This window comes from Cajanus cajan, chromosome 6, assembly GCF_000230855.2.
Source record: "Cajanus cajan strain Asha chromosome 6, NIPB_CcT2T_4, whole genome shotgun sequence".
Lineage (NCBI taxonomy): Eukaryota > Viridiplantae > Streptophyta > Magnoliopsida > Fabales > Fabaceae > Cajanus > Cajanus cajan.
Window position 1 is genome coordinate 1,619,718 of NC_138522.1, and position 23,790 is coordinate 1,643,507.

Consider the following 23,790-nt stretch of genomic DNA (forward strand, 5'->3'; position numbering starts at 1 on the left):
TTTAAGGAAACTTCTTCCTGAAATTATTGTACAAGTGTCTAATATAAAACTTCTGATCTACACCAAGTAACAATTCATTGATTGTCGGCAACAACCCCTACAAAAGAAATAGAACACACTGAATGAACACCACTTCCTCTGCACTCTTTCTCTAATATCATTCAATTTCAGTTTTGGACTCTCCCTAATTGAAGTTTTTAGTTTTCCACTTAACTACTTTGAACTCAACAAAGTCACCTTGTGGTCCCTACTGCATGTATGTCTATCAACAACCTTCCTTAATTGCCAACTTTCTTCATAAGGTACTTTGCCATAATATGCTACCCATGGACATCCTTCTTTACGTATGACCCTTATTCTTTTTTATCATTTTTTGTAAAATTTAAATTTCTCCCTGAATGAACAGCATATGTTGTAATTGCCTCTTTAAATTGTTCTCTACTCAAAAAATACAATCCCACTTCCCACTTATAATCTTCCATATTGTTGGACATCTTAAAACTTGGAAACATACTTGAACCTCCAGTATCCTCTTCATCACTAGTGTCATCCAACCCACTTATTAATTCTTCTGATTCATATTCTTCATCAGAAATACCCCTGCTCATGGAATACATTTTTTTTCCTCTTCCAAAATTTTCACCTTTGAACAAGTCATCATCTGAATCACCATCTGAATATTCATTATCTTAAGCAGCAATAGACTCAATTGTAGGCTCAAGAATCTTCCTAAGCCTACCTTTCTTCTTCCTACTACTAGGTTGTTCTTGAGGTACTTGTTCAGGCATAGGTATTTCAAAATCATTCAATTTATCTAACTCATCACTATTAGTAACCTGATTTACTTCCAAAGGTCCTTTAAACCTATCAACATTAACATTATGTCTAGGTTTAACAGGTACCTCAAATAAATCAATATCTGAAATTTCTTCTTCATCTGTATCACCCAAATGTACTGAAGAATAACTGCAATAACTATCCTCACTTTCATTATCATCACAAACATCATCACCCTTTGTAGCCTCACTTTCATTACCCACATCATCCTCAGGCACACTCTCATCAGCACCAACAGCCCCAAACTCAGGCACACTCTATTCATCACCAATACCATCCTCTGCCACACTCACATCATTAGCAACACACCCAACCCCACAATCACCACTAACATCAGCCTCTATCCCAATCTTATCATCAACAAAAGGACCAGACCCACTATCATCAATAACTACATGCCTCTTCCCACTCTCATCGGTCATAAGTCCATCATTTTGAAGCCCACTATCATTAGGCCCACTATCATTAGGCACCGGCCCATCATTTGTTACAATAGCAGTTGATGGTAAACTTTGTATAATTTCAGCTTCAGATGTTGGATGTTCAACATATAATCTAACATTTTCGAATTGTCTTGCTATCCTTATCATTTCCATGGCCCCCTTATCATCAGACAACAACTTCAGCCCATTCTCAAAGTCAACCCCACCCACATAATACCACATCTTATTTACTATAATATATCTTATTTCTCTTAAAATATCCAATATTTCAAAATAGGACCATCTATCAAGGTCACATGACCATGTGGAATCATGACTCACATAATCTAACTTCTCTCTATTCACAAACTTCCCCCCATGATGGACAACTACCTCAAAATATTCATCCATGTCAAGCAAATCCTATAAAAATCCAGAACACATAATTTAATATTTACCTATTGTAATATATATTTGTAATTATAGAAAAAAATTAATTAAAAATTAATACAAACACAATTAATATATGCATACATAACAACTAACACACTAGTGGGCCAGCATAGTAAAAAATTGAACATTAGTGGGCCAACATATGCAAATAAATTAGGATCAGTTTATGACTATATCAGTGGGCTAATATTTGCATCTATACAGGCCAACATATGCAAAACACAATACAACATGTTAGGAGCCCATTGTTTAGGACCACACGAAAAGCAAAATCAAACCCTACAACAAAAAACCCTTTATTAAAAACCCCATTTTCAGTCCCACGCGAATTCAAACCCTAAATTGAAACCCATATATGAACAACAGACTAATAAGACCCTTAGTCGAACCCTAAATCAAAATCCCTTAAAAACAACACTTACCCGATGTCAATAAGATCCACACGCCAGTTCGTCTTCACGAATGCCCTTACGAGTGACTCACAATCAATGATTCCTCTTCTTCACGAATGCCCTTTACAAGTCGCGATTCTTCTCTCACACAGGAAAAGAAGTCATGTTGGAATTGCAATGAATAATGGATCGATTCTTCTCTTACGCTAGAAAGGAAGCGACGCAGGAAAGGAAGTCACGTAGGAATTTCCACGTTGGACACTCGTAAACGTTGTTTATGAAATTTAAACGGAAGTCCCACATTGCAGTAATTTTAAATAATTTGGGACTAAATTGAAACAAAAAATTAAAGTAGGACCAAATTGAAACTTTTAAATATTATAAGGGATCAAATTAGACATTTAGCCTATATTATATTCTTAGACAAGTATAATATTGTATATGTATTTATTCATGTATATTGTTTGAATGATATCATTGCATTACTTGTTCATGTTAATTAAATGGTAATATTAGATGATTAAATGATTAGAGAAAAATCTTTGGTTCGAATAAAATGTTATCATCAAGTAAGATTTTAAATTTAATTTCTATGAATGAAAAAGATTTGATTAACAAGAAATTTTTTACTAAAAGTAATTTGTTTGTCCTCTAGTCATTGATAGAACTAATATATATTTTTATCAATAATATGATTTAAAAAATATTTAAATGGTGTTATTTAGACTATCTTATTATTTTTATTTTTCTATCTATAAAATGGTATATAAATGATGATACTCTACAACTCCATAACTACCAAGTAAGGAGTTAACGATATATTAAGATACCCAATCCAAACATTTTTAAAAGAATTTTATCTTTATCATTGAAAAATCTTTTTGAGTAAGTATGTCAACTAAAGTAAGATTTTAGTGTTATTATTTCTATTTGTACTAGTATTTAAATCATTGAATGGCTTGATGAGAAAAATGTAATGTTTTGTAGAAAAAGAAAAAAATTGTTATTTGATTTTTTTCTTCCTTTTTTACATTTTTTTTTATTTTTAAAAACTTAGATATCCAATCTACCAATCCATGGTAGGTAGGTGAAGTTAACTGTCAAATATAAAATCAGCTAAATTTAAATCTTGACTTCAGATGAATCAATTATATTTTATTTTTTATATTAATTTTCAATGGAAGGCAAATTTTTTTAAAAAATTATTATTCAACTCGAATCAATAAAATTAAATAATATTAATTAATTTACTTACTTAGCATAAATTATTATTTATTTATAGATACTTATATTTCAGCTTAGAGAGAATTCATTGATTTTTCAAATAACAATATTACATCTTACAAGTCCTACCAAAAATTATTTCTTGATATAAATTTTTTAGGAAGTCACTGTATAGAAATTAAATTCATAAAAAATTATTAAAATAAACTAAAAAGCGTTTTATTTTATGCAACTCAAAAAAGCTTATAGAATTTATTACGGATAAATTATTTTTCTTGTCGAAATATAATCACGCTACAAAAAGTAATTTAATTAATTTTTTCACGTGACAAGAGAATTTACCTGTGAATTTGTTTACTTAAAAGTATTTATAAAACTTGGTTATTACTAAACCGGCAAAGATATTGTCACCAAAAAAAAACACCAGCAAAGATCTTGACATGCATAAACTGATTTATCCATTTCAGATTACAACATCACCTTTACAAAAATATACAATAACGAACAAAAGCATATATAAAATAAACGCTGTTGCTTCAAATTGTGCTCACACAAATTACGCATATACACTTCTGAATACGTTCGATCTTGATTCTTAATGATGCATGCATCATTCTTTTTCCAAAAAAAAAAAAAAATACAGCACATTGTCGTACTATATAATTTGAAGAGAAAAATATGCACAACTAGAACATGCTAGTGTCGAAGATTTGTGATAGCACGTGTTTAATAGGCATCTTCACCTATGAGAAAGTCTTTGATCTGTTCTAGCGCCTGACAAATTCATAGGCACAAATAAGTATCAATGATGCAAAATGTTGATACGATTTTAGCTTTCGGGAATGTTAGTTGGTCAAGAGCAAACAAAATAAAGTTCAGAAGGGATTGTTTCAGGAAGAAGTGGCATACCTCCATTGCAATAGTAGTTGGAGATAAATCTGACACATCACTTCGGCCAAGTTTTGCTGCCATATCTGTACAAAAGAACATAACATAATAATAGAAGGATGTTATCTAGAATGCAGATGATGAATGAATAGTAACCTTTAGGGCTTCACAGAAATCTAAAAGCTACAGCAATTATGTTATGTTCTAAAGACTGATTAATTACCCACAACTCAAGACCAAAAAAATTAAGCGAACAGAACAACAATTCTTATTTGAAAAAATGAAATAACTTTGCAGACATACTTTCCAAGGAGACCCTGGCATTGGCGTTTGCATATGCTTCGCTTCTTTCTTCAAAAAGGGCAGACAAACGCATGAAAGTCTGCATGTGAATTCCAAAGGGTAAAATTATTTAGAGGAAAAAATAATCTTGATGCTAATTTTCCCTACTAAGATAGTTCCTCCAACTTTCCAAGATTCTTAATAATTACTTATTGTCCTACATACTGCAAAAGAAAAACACTACTGTGGACTGTGGTGGAAGAGAAATCATTTACCTTTGTGTATGCATCTCCTGCTTCATAATGTAGAAGTGGTCGAGAATCAGTTCCTACAGCTGTTATTCTCTGAGCCAAGGCTTCTACAGGTACATCCAACCAAACACTAATTCCCTTGTGCATATATTTCCTGGCAATCCATATTTATCCATGGGTGAAGACTGAAGTGAGAAGAGCTAATGGCAAAGTTGGAGGTAAAACTTTTCCCAGTAGTTTTATGTTAATTTTTATACCAATTGATGGGCCTCACAACAGCACCTCCACCAGTAGAAATAACATGTCTACGCATCATTGACAGCTTCTGTAATACTTCAGTCTGCAACAGTAAAACAGGCATGGAAAACAAACAGTAAATATAATAAACTATAGGGAATGTAAATAACAGTTTTTCAATCATCATTCAAGTGGGTGATTTAGAGATATAATATATAGATAAGGGAAAGATTGTGACCATTAATATGCTTCTGGAGGCAAATTTCAAAGGAAGTGGTCTCGTGAAATACTTATAAACAATTAATCGCTACTTATTCAAGAAGTTTTAGAAGTCCTTTACTATAAATAGAAGTTTCTGAGACCGGAAGAACCCCCCCCCCCCCCCACCAAAACTAAGAAGGTTAAATTTGGATATAAGAAAATGAGAGGATTGCATAGGATAGAAGAAATAGGAAAACCAAACAATTCAAATACCTTAACAAAATTTTTCCATATACTGAGGAGTGAGGAACAGTGAACCGGAAACATTGTGTTTTTTAACTGACCTCTTTATTACGGAAAAAAGGTTCTCCATATTGCTTGAAAATATCAGCTACAGATGTTCCGTCAACCTCCTCCTCCACCAAAGCATCACTGCTCTCATAAATGCAAAAAAGAAAACACGGAAAAAGTTCTGGAGAAACTTTAATGTGTGCATGAAATAGAATATTTCTATTGTACTAATACACGAAGTCACAAAGAAATACACAGCTTTATCCTATTGATACAATACATTTGTTTAAAGTCAAGTGATGTCAATCGAATATAATCATCAATTGAAATTCTTTTTGGTTATGCTAGTCTATTGGATATTCAAATGTTGCATGCTTCAGTTACCCTCAACACTATTTTTCACTTTGAAAAGAAGACAGATGGGGCAATTAACACACTAACCTATCAAAAAACGAATAAGAAAGCACATGTGACAATATCTTTCCCACAGTTGTCTTCCCAGAGCCCATCATTCCTGTTTGTCAAGTTCAAAATATTTTGAAATTTGAATACCCAAAGTAATTATACTTGGAATGTATGCAAGGACAAGTACTTCAGTTCTGCCACAAGACTAACCAACAAGATATATACAGCGTCCACTTAAACATGGTTCGATCTCTTGTGATTTAATCTGCAAGTGTATTGATTCAAGTAAGATAATGACACGTAGGTGCTTAGACAAGCAACAACTGAGCTCAGATTACCATGTCTAGATTCTATACTAAACTGAAGGGTATAGCATCACTAGACTGAAAGGGCTTAAATTAATTAAAAGTGACAAAGGGAATCATGGTATACCTTCAAAATCAACTTTTCATCAATAGGAGCTTGAAAGCTTCCAGATTCCAATGTCGAAGCTACATTGAAAAATTATGTCAACACTCAAATAAGGCAGCATTTATTACAGTCAACAACAAACTGCATCTCATCCAAGCATATTTATATAGTACATTTGGCCAAACACGTGCCTTCCCTTTCTATAACTGCAGATAATGAAAGGTACCTTTCAATGTAACTGATGCAACCACGTCTAGCTCATCTTGGTAGAAACAGATCTCAAGGATCCAGCATGTAAGAACATTACCCTTTTTAATAAACTATACAAAGTGTTTGAAACCAAATTCAGAATGTGAATTATTACTCTCTTCACATTAAGCAACAAGCCGGAGTTTCTTCATTAATTGATGTGATTATTGTTTCGAAATGCATCTCGGATTTACATCAAAACATGTTCCTCATGATTTTCAATATAGAAAGTCCACCAAATTCAGTTTCAAATAACTGAAACCGATTATTTCAAAATAAATTAATTTTATAAATTAAAAATAAAACTTTCTGGTTCCTTTACTTTATTTTTTCCAGCATCATTTTATTAACTTCAAAAGTGTTAAAGCTCTGATGAAACTTCATTTCACTTTCTGCAAATAATTACTACCTTCAAAAGACCTTCCATTGTAAGTAATTCACTGACAAATTACAATAATTACACCTTCTTCCCCTAATCAATAGTAGTAACACAACTTTTGGTCTGCAAGACGAATAGTTCAAATTGTAGTACTCCTTTCCGTAAACAATCACACTCAAAATATAAAAATCGAGAAGAACAAAAGTGCCACTAAATCCAGCATAGCCTCTTTTGAAACCGTATTATTAATTTAACTAAATTGATAGAGATAAATCACTGAAATTAGCTTCTATTATTATTGGACCGTCTCGCCCGTAGGCCGATTGGTATCGCCGACTCGGCCGTAGGCCGATTGGTATCGCCGAATATAAGGGCTACTATGCGTGTGAGGCCGACTATAAACCTGTGCACTGCCTAGGCCGATTCACGATCTGGTCTCACCCGAATGTAACCTTGGTCGACTCACCCGACTGTAACCTTGGCCGACTCTCCCTCTCAAAGCCAGATACCGATCGACTCCCACCCATAAAGGCTTACTCGGTCATTATCCGATTGGACACTCAGTAAATGGCGAGGTCCCACCTTCACTCACCAAGTATTTTCTAGATTGTAACGGCTAAAGAGATCTCCATATTCACGGGGCCCATAAGGCCCGTGAACAAGAAACTATAAAATCCAAAACCCTAGAGTTAAGAAGATAGATTACACTTTTGAATGCTCTGGCTCTAAGGCACGATCTAGGAAAAAACCCTAGTCCACCCTTTGGCCGGATCAATTATATTAATAGTTATCACACTATCTTGATAAAGACAGACACAACTAACATATATTATATTATTGTAACAGATATATACTTAGGTCTAAAACTTAAAAAATAAAAAAATAAAAAAATCATGGTTTGCAAATGATCAAAGTATGTTACGAAGAATTTTTTAGAATAATAAATTTGGACTTGTATTCTTGCTGAGTCAGCAAGTTAGTTAGTTGTTAGAATTGTTGGAGTTTAAATAGCTGTCAGGACAGAGGGATTAGGCATGTATTCTTGTAATCCTTCTATATCAAATTCATTCAATAACAGTACACTCTTCGGATTCCTTTCTCATATAGGTATCCCTATTCACTCTTGTTCTTCGAATTGTTACAATTCCTAGTTCTAAGAATTTTTCTAACAATTGGTATCAGTCTGTACGGTTCATTCGGAGTGTTGATCATGGCTGGCGCAACCCGTGGGGCGATGGACGCTCAAGCGTTGAAAGACATGGAGGAGCGAGTCTCAGCGCGATTGGAGGCTCGATTGGTTGAAGTTGCAGGTTCCATTCAACGAACCCTGGCAGATTCTTTAAAGGAAACTATGCAAGATTTGTTAACGCAGAATCATAGTCCGGGCTCGGGGTCTCACATTTCTCACGGTCCCTCTTCTTCTTATTCTTGTGGTACACGACTAGCCCGCATAGATTTTCCTCGCTTTAATGGCGACAATGTGAGTCAATGGCTTTATCAATGTGATAATTTCTTCCTTATTGACAATACCCCCGATGTTGTGCGGGTTAAACTTGCGGTGGTTCACATGGAGGGCCGTGCGTTGCACTGGCACACGACCATGGATAAAACTACCAATTGTTCTAATCTTCCTTGGGTTGCATACAAGAAATTGGTTCTTGAACGGTTTGGAGAAGTTTGTGACGATCCTATGGCTGAATTGATGCGTTTGAGGCAGAAGAAATCCGTGGTTGAATTTTACGAGGAGTTTGATGCCATTATTACTCGTCTGAATTTGTCTGAGGATTATATGTTGAGTTGTTTTTTAGGCGGATTGAAACATGATATACAAATGGTGGTGCGGATGTTTCAACCGACCACGGTGAGTAAGGCCTTTAAATTGGCAAGATTGTATGAAGCTGCTAATGTTCCACAAGCATTGAATTTTGTTAGTTCGCGGTCACAGAAAGGGGTGCTTGGTTCTAGACCAGTAATTGCAGATAAATTTGGTTCCTTGAAATTGGGGAGTGATAAGAGTAAGGATAAGGTGCATGTCATGGAGGTGCTGGATGAGGAGGAGGTTAGTGAAGATGTGAGTGAAGAGGTAACAACGGTGGAGGAACCTCAAATTTCAGTCAACGCATTAACGGGCATTGCCAATTTCAGAACAATGAGGGTCAATGGGTATCATAAAAAATCTCCTCTGCATATTTTGATTGATAGTGGCAGCACGCATAATTTTCTGGATATACAGGTGGCTAAGAAGTTTGGATGTAAGATTGAGAACATGGATCCTGTGAATGTAACAGTAGCAGATGGTGTGGAATGGCTGATCAAACTGGGTAACATCACTTGGAATTTTGATAAGTTGACTATGGAATTTAAAGTTCAGGGCAAGAAGCATGTATTAAGAGGGGCTACATCTAGCGGTATTAAGACAGTAAAAAGGCAGCAGATTGGTAAAACTTTGGAGGAAGGAGTATATTTTTCAATGATGCAGTTATGTACAGAGGATGGAGGATTGCTGCAATCTCTAACAACTCATGCAGATCAACCTGGGTTACCAGCAATAATAGTTCAGATTTTGGAGGAATTCTCAGATATTTTTGAGGAACCTGAGCAGCTGCCCCCTTTTAGACATGAACATGATCATAAAATACCACTTGTACAAGGAGCTAATCCAGTTAATAAGAGACCTTATAGATATGCCAAGCACCAAAAGGATGTGATTGACAAGTTAGTACAAGAATACTTAAAGTCGGGAGTGATACAAAATAGTAGTAGTCCCTATGCGAGTCCGGTAGTGTTGGTGGGAAAGAAAGATGGATCATGGAGACTCTGTATTGACTATAGGGATCTGAACAGAAATACGGTGAAAAACAAGTTTCCAATACCATTGGTGGAAGATTTAATGGATGAGTTGCAAGGATCTTCAATTTTTTCCAAGATAGATTTAAGAGCCGGGTATAATCAAGTCAGAATGGATCCGGAGGATGTTCATAAAACAGCTTTCAGAACTCATGGAGGACATTATGAGTATGTTGTCATGCCTTTTGGCCTGACTAATGCACCTGCTACATTTCAAGGTCTTATGAATACAATATTTCAGCAGTTTCTCAGGAAGTTTCTTTTAGTATTTTTTGATGATATACTTGTTTACAGTGGCAGCTTGGATGACCATGTTATTCATCTAAGACAGGTTTTTATTACTCTGAGGAATAATTCTTTGTTTGCTAGGAAGTCTAAATGTTTCTTTGCTGTCAATAAAGTAGAATATTTGGGGCATTTCATTAGTGAGAAAGGTGTGTCCACAGACCCTAGCAAGGTGGAAGCTATGAGGAATTGGCCACTACCACTAACTATCAAACAACTACGAGGTTTTTTGGGGTTAGCTGGTTATTATAGAAGATTTGTGAAGGGTTTTGGTGTTGTGGCGAAACCCTTAAGTGATATGTTAAAGAAAGATAATTTTGTTTGGACTCAAGAGGCCAAGGTGGCATTTCAGCAGCTTAAAGATTTATTAAGTAATACACCTGTTTTGGCTTTACCCGACTGGAATAAGGTTTTCATTGTGGAGGTAGATGCTTCTGGTTTCGGTATTGGAGCAGTACTTATGCAGGATCATCATCCCATCGCTTACATCAGTAGAGTATTAAACCAACAGCAGCAATCTTTATCTACTTATGAAAAGGAACTACTGGCTGTAGTATTTGCGGTACAAAGGTGGAGACATTATCTTCTCAACAGACATTTTGTTGTTAAAACTGATCATTACAGTTTAAAATACTTATTGGATCAAAGATTGACCACTGTTTTCCAGCAGAAGTGGTTAGTTAAGCTAATGGAATTTGATTTCTCCATTGAATACAAACATGGTCATGAAAATGTTGCAGCTGATGCTTTATCCAGAATCGAGCATGAGGAGGATTATGTGGAATGCAAAAATCTGACTACTCATCAATTACAATCTGATTTGGTGGACAGGATTAAGAATTCATGGGTGATTGATGTTAATATCCAAAAATTAATTAGTGAATTGCAAATTAATGCTGCCTCCCACAAACATCATACTTGGCATTCAGGAGAATTGAGGAGAAAGGGTAAATTAGTAGTGGGAAAGGATGCGAAGCTCAGAAACGATCTTTTAAATTGGCTACATTGTTCTGCTATTGGAGGTCATTCTGGTATTGGTGCTACTATGCAAAGAGTCAAGTCAGTGGTGTATTGGAAGGGTATGTCATCAGATGTTAAGACTTTTGTATCTAAGTGTACCACTTGTCAAAAATGCAAGAGTGTGACTATTGCATCGCCTGGACTGCTGCAACCCCTTCCAATTCCTGAACAAATTTGGCAGCACATTAATATGGACTTTATTGAAGGTTTACCGAGTTCTTATGGAAAACAAGTGATATTTGTAGTGGTTGACAGATTGAGCAAATCTGCTCATTTTATGGCATTATCACATCCTTATACAGCCAGTGATGTAGCCCAAACTTTCATGGATCATGTCTTTAAGTTGCATGGTTGCCCAAGCTCAATAACTAGTGATAGAGATCCAGTATTTGTTAGCAGTTTCTGGCAGGAATTTATGGCATTCCAAGGCATTCAGGTTCAGCTTTCTTCAAGCTACCATCCTCAAACGGACGGTCAAAGCGAGATAGTGAACAAGTGTTTGGAAACTTATCTAAGGTGCATGTGTGCAGATACTCCCCATCAGTGGAGTAAATGGCTGCCTTTAGCTGAATGGTGGTACAATACCACTTACCACACAGCCATTAAAGCTACTCCATATGAAATCATGTATGGTCAACCACCTCCAGCTTATCTTCCTTACTTACCAGGTGAATCCAAGATTGAGTTGGTTGATAGGAGTTTATCAAAAAGGGAAGAGATGCTTAAATTGCTCAAATTTCACTTGAAAAGAGCTCAGGAGAGAATGAAGCAACTTGCTGACCAACATAGGAGGGATAAGCAATATCAGATAGGGGATTTGGTCTATGTGAAACTGCATCCATATAGACAAGTGTCAGTGGCTTATAGGAGCAACGCTAAATTAAGTCCTAAATTTTTTGGCCCTTATAGGGTACTGGATCGAATTGGAGAAGTGGCTTATAAATTAGAATTACCTCCACAGTCAAAAGTGCACAATGTATTTCATGTTTCTCAGCTTAAGAAACATATTGGTAATACAACAGCATCATCAAATTTACCATTCCAAGCTGAAGATGCATTTTATGAAAAGGAACCTGAATTGATATTGGACAGGATGACAGTAAAAAGGAAGGGAGTAGCTGTAACCAAAGTACTAGTTAAATGGAAGCATAAACTACCAGAAGACTCTACGTGGGAATTTTACTATGATCTTAAAAAAAAGTATCCATCGTTCCATCCTTGAGGTCAAGGATGTTTCCAAGAGGAAGGCATTGTTACGAAGAATTTTTTAGAATAATAAATTTGGACTTGTATTCTTGCTGAGTCAGCAAGTTAGTTAGTTGTTAGAATTGTTGGAGTTTAAATAGCTGTCAGGACAGAGGGATTAGGCATGTATTCTTGTAATCCTTCTATATCAAATTCATTCAATAACAGTACACTCTTCGGATTCCTTTCTCATATAGGTATCCCTATTCACTCTTGTTCTTCGAATTGTTACAATTCCTAGTTCTAAGAATTTTTCTAACAAAGTATGAATAGTTTTTACAGAAACCTGGAACGTTGTTACGCGAACAAGCAACTAGCAATGATGCTGTCCTCGTTGAAGGTCTTGCGAGACGCAACTTGGACGAAACAAAAACATGTTCCTTAAATCCACCGAACTTTAGAAGAGAGCCATCTGACTCTGTTCTCCCTAGCTTTTGGGAGTGCAGCATGGCTGAAAATTGCAAGGCTTTGGTGGCTTCCATGGCGCTTCACCTCGGAACTGTGATAATGGTGTCGGCGCAATTATAAGTTGCTAATGATAATGCTGAGCCACTTTTTGTTTTCGAAACTACCATAATGACACTTTAAAAATTCCTGTATCCAAAAGGTTCCAAGTTGATCAATGAAAATAGAGCAAGACGACAAAAATCGTACATAAGACAGGGTAAGTGAAGCCAGAATGAAAACTGAACAAATACTATATACTATATACGAACACACATTATTTCGAAATCCGATATGATAAAGTGATAAGCACGTGAATATGTATTTATAGAAAAAACAAACAAATTGAATCCTTTTATAAGTTAAAATTAATTTAATCAGTTTACAGAGAAGTAAGATCATAATTTATTAGATTGATTTTAATTATAGAAAAATATCCTCAAACAACTTTCAATTGAATTAGTTCGTTTTTAAATATCAAAAATAAAATGCACGCAGAGTGGAGAGAGATATTTCGAACCTCGCATTTCACAGAGACACACACAAAAACCGAACCTTTTCCAGCATTTTAAACTTTTAACATGGTCAGAGAAAAAGGGGCACCAGAAAAAAAGAAAAAAAAAAAAAGATTGCAGTTAAAATTATCGATATCGATCAGAAATTCATAATGCAGTTGCAGAGTTCAGATGTATAATCTACGGATACGGATATGGGCCGGCAAAAGTGGTGTTTCTGTTGTCCAAATTGTTCGGAGCTAGAATTCTAGTTTTAAATATGAAATAAAGTTATAGTGTAAAGGAAATATTTATTTTTTATGTGCTTAAGGTTGATCCTACAGTTTTCCTAAAACTATATGAATCTCATCCGTTTATTTTATTTTATTATGTAACAAATTGAGTTTATAACTTAAATGTTACCATTAAGTTTAATGGGGGAGATATGCAACTGCGCATTGTAGTTTTAAAAATTTGTTTAATAGTTAGATGGGTGACTGTATCCAAAAGGTTCTAGTCTTTGTTTTTTTTTTTTGTCTATGAAAAATATACTGTTGATAGTAGTGACTAATCTCATTGTTACATTAGAGACACCTTTATGGGATAGCTGGTCCCAAAATTTAACATGTCTGCTTACACAAGATAGATTATGGTATCACGGAGATAATTTGGTTCCCTAAACATATGTACTTATTTTAAAATTGTCTTATGAGAGAAAGAAGTTTTTATTTTATTTTATTTTTGTATAATTCTTGTTTTTTGTCTGTATAGTTTCAAAAGTTTTATTTTTTACTCTCTACAGTTAAAAATTACAAGCATTAGTACATTTTAGTTTCAAAACATTTTTTTTTCTTTCCTTTTAGTAGCCTCTGTTGTCTGTTTCTAAAAAGAGCTAAAAGAAAAAATTTATACAACTAAATGGAATTAAAATAGAAAACTTTAATTATAAAGATTAGAAAGTAAAAATTATGAAACTCTAGTAATAAAAAAATAACTAAACCTTTACTGATTTATCATGCACAATCATGTGTTTTGTTAACATGTTGTCCTTATAATATTATGAAATTAAAATTTTAAAAAATAATTAAAATAATTATCTTTTATAAAAATTAAAAATATTTTTAAGAATTAATTGGATGTGTATTATTAGTATAAAAAAATTATTTTTTCATTTTCATAATTTTACTTACTTTATCTTTTAGTCCATATAATTTAAAATAGGCATTTTTAAATCTTATAGTTATCTTTTTATCTTTTTTAGTTTTTAAAGTTTAAGATGCATCTTTTTAATCTTGATACTTTTAGTTTTTTTTTTCGTTTAGTCCTAATTATTAATTTTTTTGTGATATTATCTTCATTTTTGTGAGAGTAAAAAAATGGTATTTCAACAATGAATGTTGAGAAATCTAATTTGAGTAATTCTAATAAAATAAATTTAACATCATACATATAAAGTTAAATTAATATCTCTATCATATTAATACAAGAGAAATGAAAAATATTAAAAAAAAATCAATGACAATGACCAAAAGGAATAAAAAAAAAGCAAGTATATAGACTAAAATTATCTATCTTAAACTATAAAAACTAAAAATGATTGAAAAAAGATAAGTATGGAGACTAACAAATTTTATTTTATGTTATATGAACTAAAAGGTAAAGTAAATGAAAATATGATGACTTAAAAAAGAATTTTAACCTTGGTATGAAAAATCGTATACCAACAAATGTATTGATCAGTTAGCACAAAGTTATTTTAACTTAATTAGTGATATCAAATTCAGATTCCAAAAATATTATTATATTAATGTTTTCAATGAATTTCGTTCAATGTATTCTTTATATTTAAACTAGCAAATTCAATTTAAATATGTCCAACAAATTATGATTTTTAAATAAAACTTGATCATTATTGTGAGATTTGTATTATTTAGAGTAAATATAACAATGATTAATTGATTAACATGAATATTAATAACAAATTAAAGAAAAGAACCAAAATAAATTGGTACAAAAATACATACAAAGTATTCTCAAAACCATAATCCATGAGAGTAGGCACAATGGGATACAAAGTAAGTTTGTAAGAGGTGTTTTTGACACCTAACTTTAACTTCAACTTGAGATTTTAAAGAAAAACATTACAACTATCATTCAATATTGATTTTACACATATATGATCTTATTATCTTTTAAAAATCTATCAATAACCACTTTAACTCCTAAAATTTTGAAACTTGAAATTTCATTAGATGATTATCCTAAATTCTTGAACATCTCTTTTAAGTTTTATTCGAGTAATTCCTTTTCGGCCTCTTCCTTCAAGTATGTTAAAAATTTGTGGATAATAATTAAAATATTTGGATAGAAAATTTTGAATCATGGAGTCCTTTTAATAAATTTATATAAAAACACTTATAAGGAAAAAATATGAAAAAATTGGCTTATCCATAAGTTAATTTTAATTTATACATATTTTCCTCCTTCATAATTTTTTTATCTCAAAAATGCTTTTGAAATGTTTTATCCAAACAAATCTATAATAGTAGTTGAAATACATGTAATATAAAAAAATGTATAAAAGATTTTATTTATGGTATCAATTAATTACAAATCAAGTTTTGATGTAATTTTTATACATATTCGCATCTTGTACCCAATATAGGAAATAATGGGATGAAATAAAAAATTAGTTTAAAAAATGGGAAAGTTAAGAGTGTAAAAAATAGATTTTAAAGACGAGGTGTGAGTGACTTCATTGTTGGAGAGATAAACCAAAAAAGAGAAAAACAATGAAGAAAAAAAATTTTATAAATAAAATTTATTTCAAAGGTAAATAAATTAAAAAGATTATTATAATTTTTTGAAAATAAAAATAGATATCATTTGCTGTTCTTGTGTTTATAGCCTATAGGCCAATCTTTATGCGTGTCTAGGCCCCGACTTATTATTTTGGGGCAATAGACAACGGCATCAGTTTGGGTCAAAGAGGAAGTTAAGCCCAAATAAAATTGAAGCTAATTATTTTGGGCCTACCCAACCCATATAAGAAATAGCCCATGTTTTCTGCAAATTCAATTTGGATTCGAGAATGAATACTCTACCCTAGGTCCCACCGTAAGCTTTTCTGCATATTTGTTCTAGCACCTTCTTCGTTCACCTCTTTTCCGTCGCAACATAACGCTACGCTGCAATAATTCGCCGCTGCAGAGTTGTCGAAGTTCAATCTCACTTAACATTAACCTGAATCTCTTTCGCCTTGCCTCTGAGTTCATTGTCTTTCTTCCAAAATGGCGACGGTGATGCAGAAAATCAAAGATATCGAAGACGAGGTACTTATCCTGAGTGGAATTATTGTGGATTTGCGATTTATTCAAGCCGAACATTAAACTTTTTCAGCAGTGTTGATTTGGCACTTTAAAATAATTTATACACATGTTTGTCTGCCGCAGTAGGGTTTTCCTTTTTATTTTTTATATTTCTCAGTTAAGTTCTATTTGATTTTGTTGCCAGAAGTTCATATTGTAATTATGAAAGCTTTCATTTTCAAATCAAATGTATACACATTGGGGTTGTAATGAATTCCGTAGTATTCCTGGTCGAATTGCATTATGTAATTCTTCAGGAGTAGGTAATCGATATCTAGCCAACGTGTTAGATAATATATACAGATTTTTTTCTTTTCAATGTAGTTGCTGCAAACGTTATTTTATCATTTAGTTATTATCTTGAGTGCAATCATTGGTTAATTGTACTTTGCAATTTGCAGATGGCAAGGACCCAAAAAAACAAGGCTACTGCTCATCATTTGGGCTTGCTGAAGGTAAGCACATAAGTGCATTTTGTTTAATTATTAAATGGCTTATGTTAATAACCTGTGTGCTGTTCTGATTTTGTTTTGGTGGTTGATTGCGTCGTTTTGGCTTTAGTTGTGGTTAATTATTGAAGACCATGGAATAACTTGTTTTTATTTGAAATTTGGAGGAAAATGTTTCTTTCAAGTACTGAAATATTGGTATTCTTATATGAGTTGGCTGAAGTGGATGATTGTTGCTGGGATTGCATCTGGAAGTTTATCCAGTTCATGATGAAATTGTTAGCACTAATTTTATTTTATAAGTTGTAGACATAAGCCACATAGCGCATTCTGCTTATGCAATTGATCTAGTTTGTCTTATATGTTACAAGGATTCTCATTGTTTTTTGTAATGACTTATTTCTATCCCCATCTCTATATTCACAGTGGAAGTTATATTTGTAGGCATAGTACTTTCTGCTGGTGCTATCTTCTGTCTCCCCTCTTCACCCATTATAGGATGCTGTGTATAGTGATTTATTTATGATATTGGGTACATGATGCAAATACATTTATGCCTTTTGGGTAAAGGAAGGCCAACATATAATAAACTCTGAACATATGGAGTTTTATCCTGCTTATAGTTGTTTTTCTTCTTGTTTCTATGGTCTACACGGATCTTTCATATCAATTTCTTCTGATATATGACATTGAAGGCAATATGGGCATCTCTGAATTCTGCTTCTATGTTAATCAACCTTACACAAGTATCATTAGGATTTTATTCCTCATTGGCCCCTTCTTTGAGCTTTCCAAGTATCTCTTCTGTTTTTATGTATTCTGTTGCTGTTTTTGTTAGGAGTTGATTCATTATTTGGGACTTTGGGCAACTGTCTTGTGCAGGCTAAACTTGCAAAGCTGCGGAGGGAACTCCTTACACCTACATCAAAAGGAGGTGGAGGTGCTGGTGAAGGTTTTGATGTCACTAAAAGTGGGGATTCAAGAGTTGGTCTTGTGGGCTTCCCTTCAGTTGGCAAATCTACTCTACTAAATAAGTTGACTGGGACATTTTCTGAGGTATGGAGATATTCCAGGTGTTATAAATTTCTTCTTTAATGTAGGTGTATATTATACGCTTATGTTTTATTTATTTTCTGTGTTTTGGAAAGTGAATTTTGATGAGCCCAAGGAAGTGCAACCTTTTGACAAGAAAAAGAAAATGAGAGCCTAAAGAGGATAAAATATAGGCATAGTAGGAAACCTCTTGAGAAACTAAAAAGGGCTATTGTACACAAGGCTAAAATGTCAGATTCAAAATATTATTACGCCAAAACTTTCTTAGGAATAGTCATCCTCTTCTAAACCTGGTGAGCTATGTAAGTATAGATCTCCCAATCCCATACAAGTTCCACTTCTCAACAATTTCGGTTGTCCAGATTCCATAGCACTAAGGGTGAACTACAAACCGAAGTTCTAGTGCTCTGCCTTTCTTTTGGTTAATGCAACAAAAGTTATGCATTGTGTTTATTAAGTAAGCAACCACAATGTGCATGCCGGATAATTTCCTCTTTATATTGGGTTTGGGTGGTGGGAAGCATAACAATTTTCCAAATCATCTAAAGTTTAGCTTGCATCGAAGATTTTTCTGAAGATTTTATGTTTTCGTTTATAGGTTGCTTCCTATGAGTTTACTACCTTAACTTGCATCCCAGGTGTGATCACATATCGTGGAGCTAAAATCCAGGTATCTCTACTTAAGCAAGCTATATGTTAATAAATTCATCACCCTACTATGCGCAAGATATTCTGATTGTGAGTTGATAAACTTGGGATGCCTTATGCTATGTTTTGTGGTACCTGTTTTTGTGATAATAGTTGGATGTAAGAGAACATTAAATGATATGTGAATTATGCCACAATATGTTAATAGCTTCTTGCTATAAGCTGCATGTGTACTCAGTATTTTAAGGAACATCAGCATATGGGTTTTGGTGAATTTGATTTCTCCTCTCATTGTTTATATTTCCTCTATTAGTAAATTGGGTTGTTTGTGTTGGTTGTTGGACCAGGTATCCCTTGATGACTTAGAAGAGATACACCTACAGTTGATTAAAGCTTTGTCTGGTGTCATTTGGTTGTTTCTGTTTATATTTTTATCCATATTACAAAAGTATTTATTTGAAGTTTTTTTTGATTGGACTGGCTGTAGGTTTTTTTAATTAAAAAATTGAGAATATCTCTTTAGTCCATAAGGTTTGTTATGCTTGTACAATTTAGGCTTTAAAGGGTTAATGTCAACTGTGTTTTCTGAATCTATCTTTGGAGAACCAAAATAGTCTCATTAATATTGTTTACTTCAAAATAAAGTTTTCACCCTGAAAGTGTATCTCAATTAGTTTGGACTTGGCTGTAGTCTCATTAACTGTGATATATATTTAATTTATGTTCAATTTTGTGTGGCAGTTGTTGGATCTCCCTGGAATTATTGAGGGTGCTAAGGATGGAAAGGGTAGAGGAAGGCAGGTAAGAAATATGGTTTGCTTTGGTCATGGTTTAACTACATTTGATATCATTAGTAACAAGATAATTAGATAATTCCAATTAACCTTAGCCAAAGCGTATCTTTTGCTGAATGTATAGTTGAGGTGAGATCTATGGCATATTTAGAGATAATAGGGTTTTATGTTTTGTCATAATATGAACTGGGCAGGGGATTCCTGCAAACTGTTTTGGTAGTTTAACACACTGGTCTTGCTCTCTTTATTTTGTGCTGTTAAATTGTAAGCATTGAATACTGTCTTCCTTGTAATATTTTTTGTATTTACTTGTACAATGAATCTTACATGTAAATGATATAGCTCTCAAGGTCTGCCTATAAAATATTTCACTTGCAGCAACTAAGGACCATGTTCACAATGCACCTTTCATTTTTCACATCTCATTCACACACCGACAAACACTCATTTTCTTTCATATACTGTTTTGCAAACGCAGGTTATTAGTACTGCAAGGACATGTAATTGCATTTTAATAGTCCTTGATGCAATAAAGCCAATAACTCACAAGCGTCTTATAGAGAAAGAGCTAGAGGGATTTGGTATAAGGTAACATGTAATATTGATTATTTGCTTTGTTTATGTTATGTCACCAATATTCTGGATAAGGCAGGGGCCTCTTGCAGTTATTTTCCCACTTGTGCAGCATCCCATACATGAATGAATACTTCACTTTTTTGCTCTTTTTTAAATATATTTCTTAATGGAGCATGAATATGATGAATGAAGATTGTAGTGGTTAGGCCTTTGACACTAAAAGTAAGCATTTCTGCCTTCATTGATGACAACAGTTGCACCTGTATGACTGAAGTAACTATGATTTGCTGTTTTGGTAATCATGTGGTAATGTTGAGAGATGATAATTGAATCTTGTGGGGGCTTACTTCCTATTGGGTCTTTGTTGAAGCAGCCATTTATGAATTGGCTTTATTGTTTCAAGTTTCAACAACCATGTCTGTTTTATTTATATATTAATGAAAAATGTACTGTTTTACTGGTGACCTTGTTAGAAGTCTCAGATTTCTATTTGGCATCCTACTTTTGACTTCGCTCCAAATTAGGAGGGATGGAAGTGCAGCAGGGGGTCTTTACATTCGAATGACCAACAAGAGAAGCAAGGTGGGAGGGGGTGACTTGGTGGGGCCATGGTCACCCCAATTTTTTAAGGGTATTTAAATAATTTTAAAAAAAATTTGCCCCCCTAAAATATATATAAAAAATGATTATCTATCTAATTTTTAAGTTTATTTTTTTACGTATTATTAATGTTTGGATTTTTTCATTGTAAATCAATTAGAAATTATCTTGAGTACAATTTTAAAGCAATTATTATAAAAGTTAACAATTTTATCATACTTGACGATCTATAATTGCATGACAGTGTAAAAATCATTTATACTGTTAATGTATTTAAATTAAATCCCCAATCTCTTTTTTGTACTTAATATTGTTATGTGTTTTTTTATTCATAAAAGATTAGTTTTATATTAAATTTTTTACATATGTCAAGCATGTAAAAATTTTAAACTTCTGTACTAGATCATATTTTTTTGCTCGTCCTCCCTTTAGCCAAAATACTGGCTTTGGCCCTGAAAGGAAGTGTATGTAACCAACTGTGCCTGTGGCAAGGTCTGCTGGGAGAGGAATTCAGTTCAAGCAGATAATTTGTTTTATATTATGTGCTATGAATTATATTGTCTTTGGCTGCTTTGCAATTCAGATGACCAAAATCATATGTATATATTTTTGTAATTAAAATTTTGATTTAAGATTTCCTGGTTTTCTATTTTCTTCTCTTCATAATAATTTGTTCCTCTTTTATTAATTAAATTCATTTTATGACCGTAGGTTAAACAAAGAGCCACCAAATCTCACTTTTAGGAAGAAAGATAAAGGTGGAATCAATCTCACCTCAACTGCCACCACAACGCATTTGGATCTTGACACTGTGAAGGCTATATGTAGTGAGTACCGAATTCACAATGCAGATATTACTCTAAGGTATGATGCCACTGCAGATGACCTTATTGATGTCATTGAGGGCAGTAGAGTATATATGCCTTGTATCTATGTTGTGAACAAGATTGATCAGATCACACTCGAGGAACTGGAGATCTTGGATAAGCTACCACATTACTGCCCAATTAGGTAATTCTTCAAATCATTGATCTTGCTATTGTCTCAATCCTTTTTCCCGTTTGAACAAAAGAAGATCATTAGAATTTTGTACATCCTTATGTGAAAGCACTTAGAGGTATTATTTCTTGTTTATCATTAGTTTTTTAGGAATTTATTTTGGGTTATTCTTGTGATATTCTCACTCAACAAAAACTACCGGAGATTTTTGCTGAATTGTTGTTTAATATTTGTTATGGTCTCTTTTATTGCCTTCAATTTGCTTCGACAGACTATAGTTGCTTGGCCCATTAATCCTTCATACCCATGCCCAGAAACTCCTTAGATTGTGTAACTTATTTTTTTCTTCCTGGTTTATGTCTTTACTTGATATTACGTAATCTCCCTCTTGCATTTCATCTATAATAATTCATTCCAAAATTGTTACACATTAGTGTATGCAGTATCTATGTTTGAGACCAATTTTTTTTTAGGACTATGCAAATTGCAAAGAGGGGAAAAGAATAGAGGGAACATTGTATGATTGGCAACTGTCGTGTTTCTCCATTTCTGTTGTGATTTTTGCAATTGATTAATGTTTTTTTCTTAATAAAAAAAAATGTGTCTAATTTTCTATCCATTCTTCAGCGCACACCTGGAATGGAACCTTGATGGTCTTCTGGATAAAATTTGGGAATATCTCAGCTTAACTCGTATCTATACTAAACCTAAAGGGATGAATCCTGACTACGAAGACCCTGTAATATTATCCTCTAAGAGGAGGACAGTTGAGGACTTCTGCAATCGCATTCACAAGGACATGCTTAAACAGTTTAAGTAGTGAGTACTTTCTCTTCTCCCAAAACATAATGTCTTTAGCTTTATTCCTTCATAATGTTGAGTGATTTCTCCATTTTGTGTTAATGAGGAGCAACGAATATGAAGATTAACTGGGCTTTTCAACTAGAAGGCCTAAATTCTAGTTAGTTTTATTAGGAAGCCTTTCCTTAATATATATGAAGCACTCTTTAGAATATTATCTCATTTAGTTTGATGAATGAACTAGTTTGGGGGGTGTGGCATTTTGTTTTTTGTCAATAAATCCTCCCCTGTGCCCTTCGAAAAATTATGTTTTTCCTCGCGTACTTAACGCTCACATTTATGGATGATGCAGTGCTTTGGTCTGGGGTTCAAGTGCGAAACACAAGCCTCAAAGAGTGGGCAAGGTTGATTCTGATTTACTTTATTTTTTGCCTCATTATCTTTTCTCGTTGTGTTTTTCTTTATTTCTCCCTCATTGTTGAAGATATCATGTAATAAGTGGAATGTGTTTTTGCGTACCAGGAGCATGAACTTGAAGACGAAGACGTGGTTCAGATTATCAAGAAAGTATAATTTGTTATAATCGGAATCAATCAAAGATGATATTTTCTGAAAATGGATCAGAATGCCTGCACTATCGTTAGATTATTAGAGGATGTTCTGTGCAGAATCGAAGATCCCTTCGTGAGACTTTCTACAGGATAGTTAGATTACCCTCCAATTACTTGTCTTTTTTAAGTTGGGGGTGAGGTAGAATTTATTAAAGTTTGATGAGTCGTTAAACCATTAGTTCTTTGCCGTTTGTCACGCAAGTTTTGGAAATGAAGTGTCTTGTGGGATTATCCATCCGTGTCTAAAGTTGAATAATTTGGCGTGTACTTGTAAACATTGATAGGATTTGTTCGGTGGATATATATTATTCTGGTGTACATGCTGCTGGACATTTATAACAAAATGATGGCATGAGTTTGATACAGCATTTACATGATTTGTTTTTAAAATTTAGGTGAGACTCACTCTCAGGTCCTCCTCGACGGCACGGAGGTTTGTGACATGACATCAAAGGCGCAAAGATGAAATCGTAAGATTTAACTTTATCATTTTTAAAAAGGAGTCTTTATATTAAGAGTTGCAATTTCAGTAAAAGTAGATCTCTCCATCCTTTTATATATAATAATTTTCATCAAAGAGCATTTACATAACTTTTTAAAATTTAGAGTTTAGAATTTAAGGATAAATTTATAA

General features: G+C 33.5%; 2 protein-coding genes across 3 annotated transcripts; one reads left to right on the forward strand and one right to left on the reverse strand.

The window, feature by feature from the left end:
* Positions 1-3,769: 3,769 nt before the first annotated feature.
* LOC109796121 (shikimate kinase 1, chloroplastic) lies at positions 3,770-13,420 on the reverse strand. Of its 2 annotated transcripts, XM_083076484.1 has the most exons (11): positions 13,284-13,420; positions 12,606-12,913; positions 6,316-6,374; positions 6,094-6,148; positions 5,920-5,992; positions 5,532-5,619; positions 5,007-5,089; positions 4,774-4,903; positions 4,520-4,598; positions 4,238-4,302; positions 3,770-4,102 (listed from the first exon to the last, which is right to left on the reverse strand). In XM_083076484.1, exons 2-11 carry the CDS (start codon positions 12,799-12,801, stop codon positions 4,055-4,057), a joined length of 876 nt encoding a protein of 291 aa, XP_082932610.1. In that variant the 5' UTR covers positions 12,802-12,913; positions 13,284-13,420; the 3' UTR covers positions 3,770-4,054. The 2 variants fall into 2 exon arrangements, with proteins under 2 accessions (XP_082932610.1, XP_020211353.1); XM_020355764.3 differs by lacking the exon at positions 13,284-13,420 and having other exon boundaries at positions 12,606-12,963.
* Positions 13,421-16,351: 2,931 nt separating this feature from the next.
* LOC109797140 (GTP-binding protein-like protein) lies at positions 16,352-23,528 on the forward strand. Its single transcript, XM_020357066.3, has 10 exons — positions 16,352-16,589; positions 17,027-17,080; positions 17,957-18,130; positions 18,726-18,797; positions 19,517-19,576; positions 20,048-20,157; positions 21,457-21,756; positions 22,372-22,563; positions 22,898-22,949; positions 23,068-23,528. Exons 1-10 carry the CDS (start codon positions 16,548-16,550, stop codon positions 23,116-23,118), a joined length of 1,107 nt encoding a protein of 368 aa, XP_020212655.1. The 5' UTR covers positions 16,352-16,547; the 3' UTR covers positions 23,119-23,528.
* The last annotated feature ends 262 nt before the right edge of the window (positions 23,529-23,790 follow it).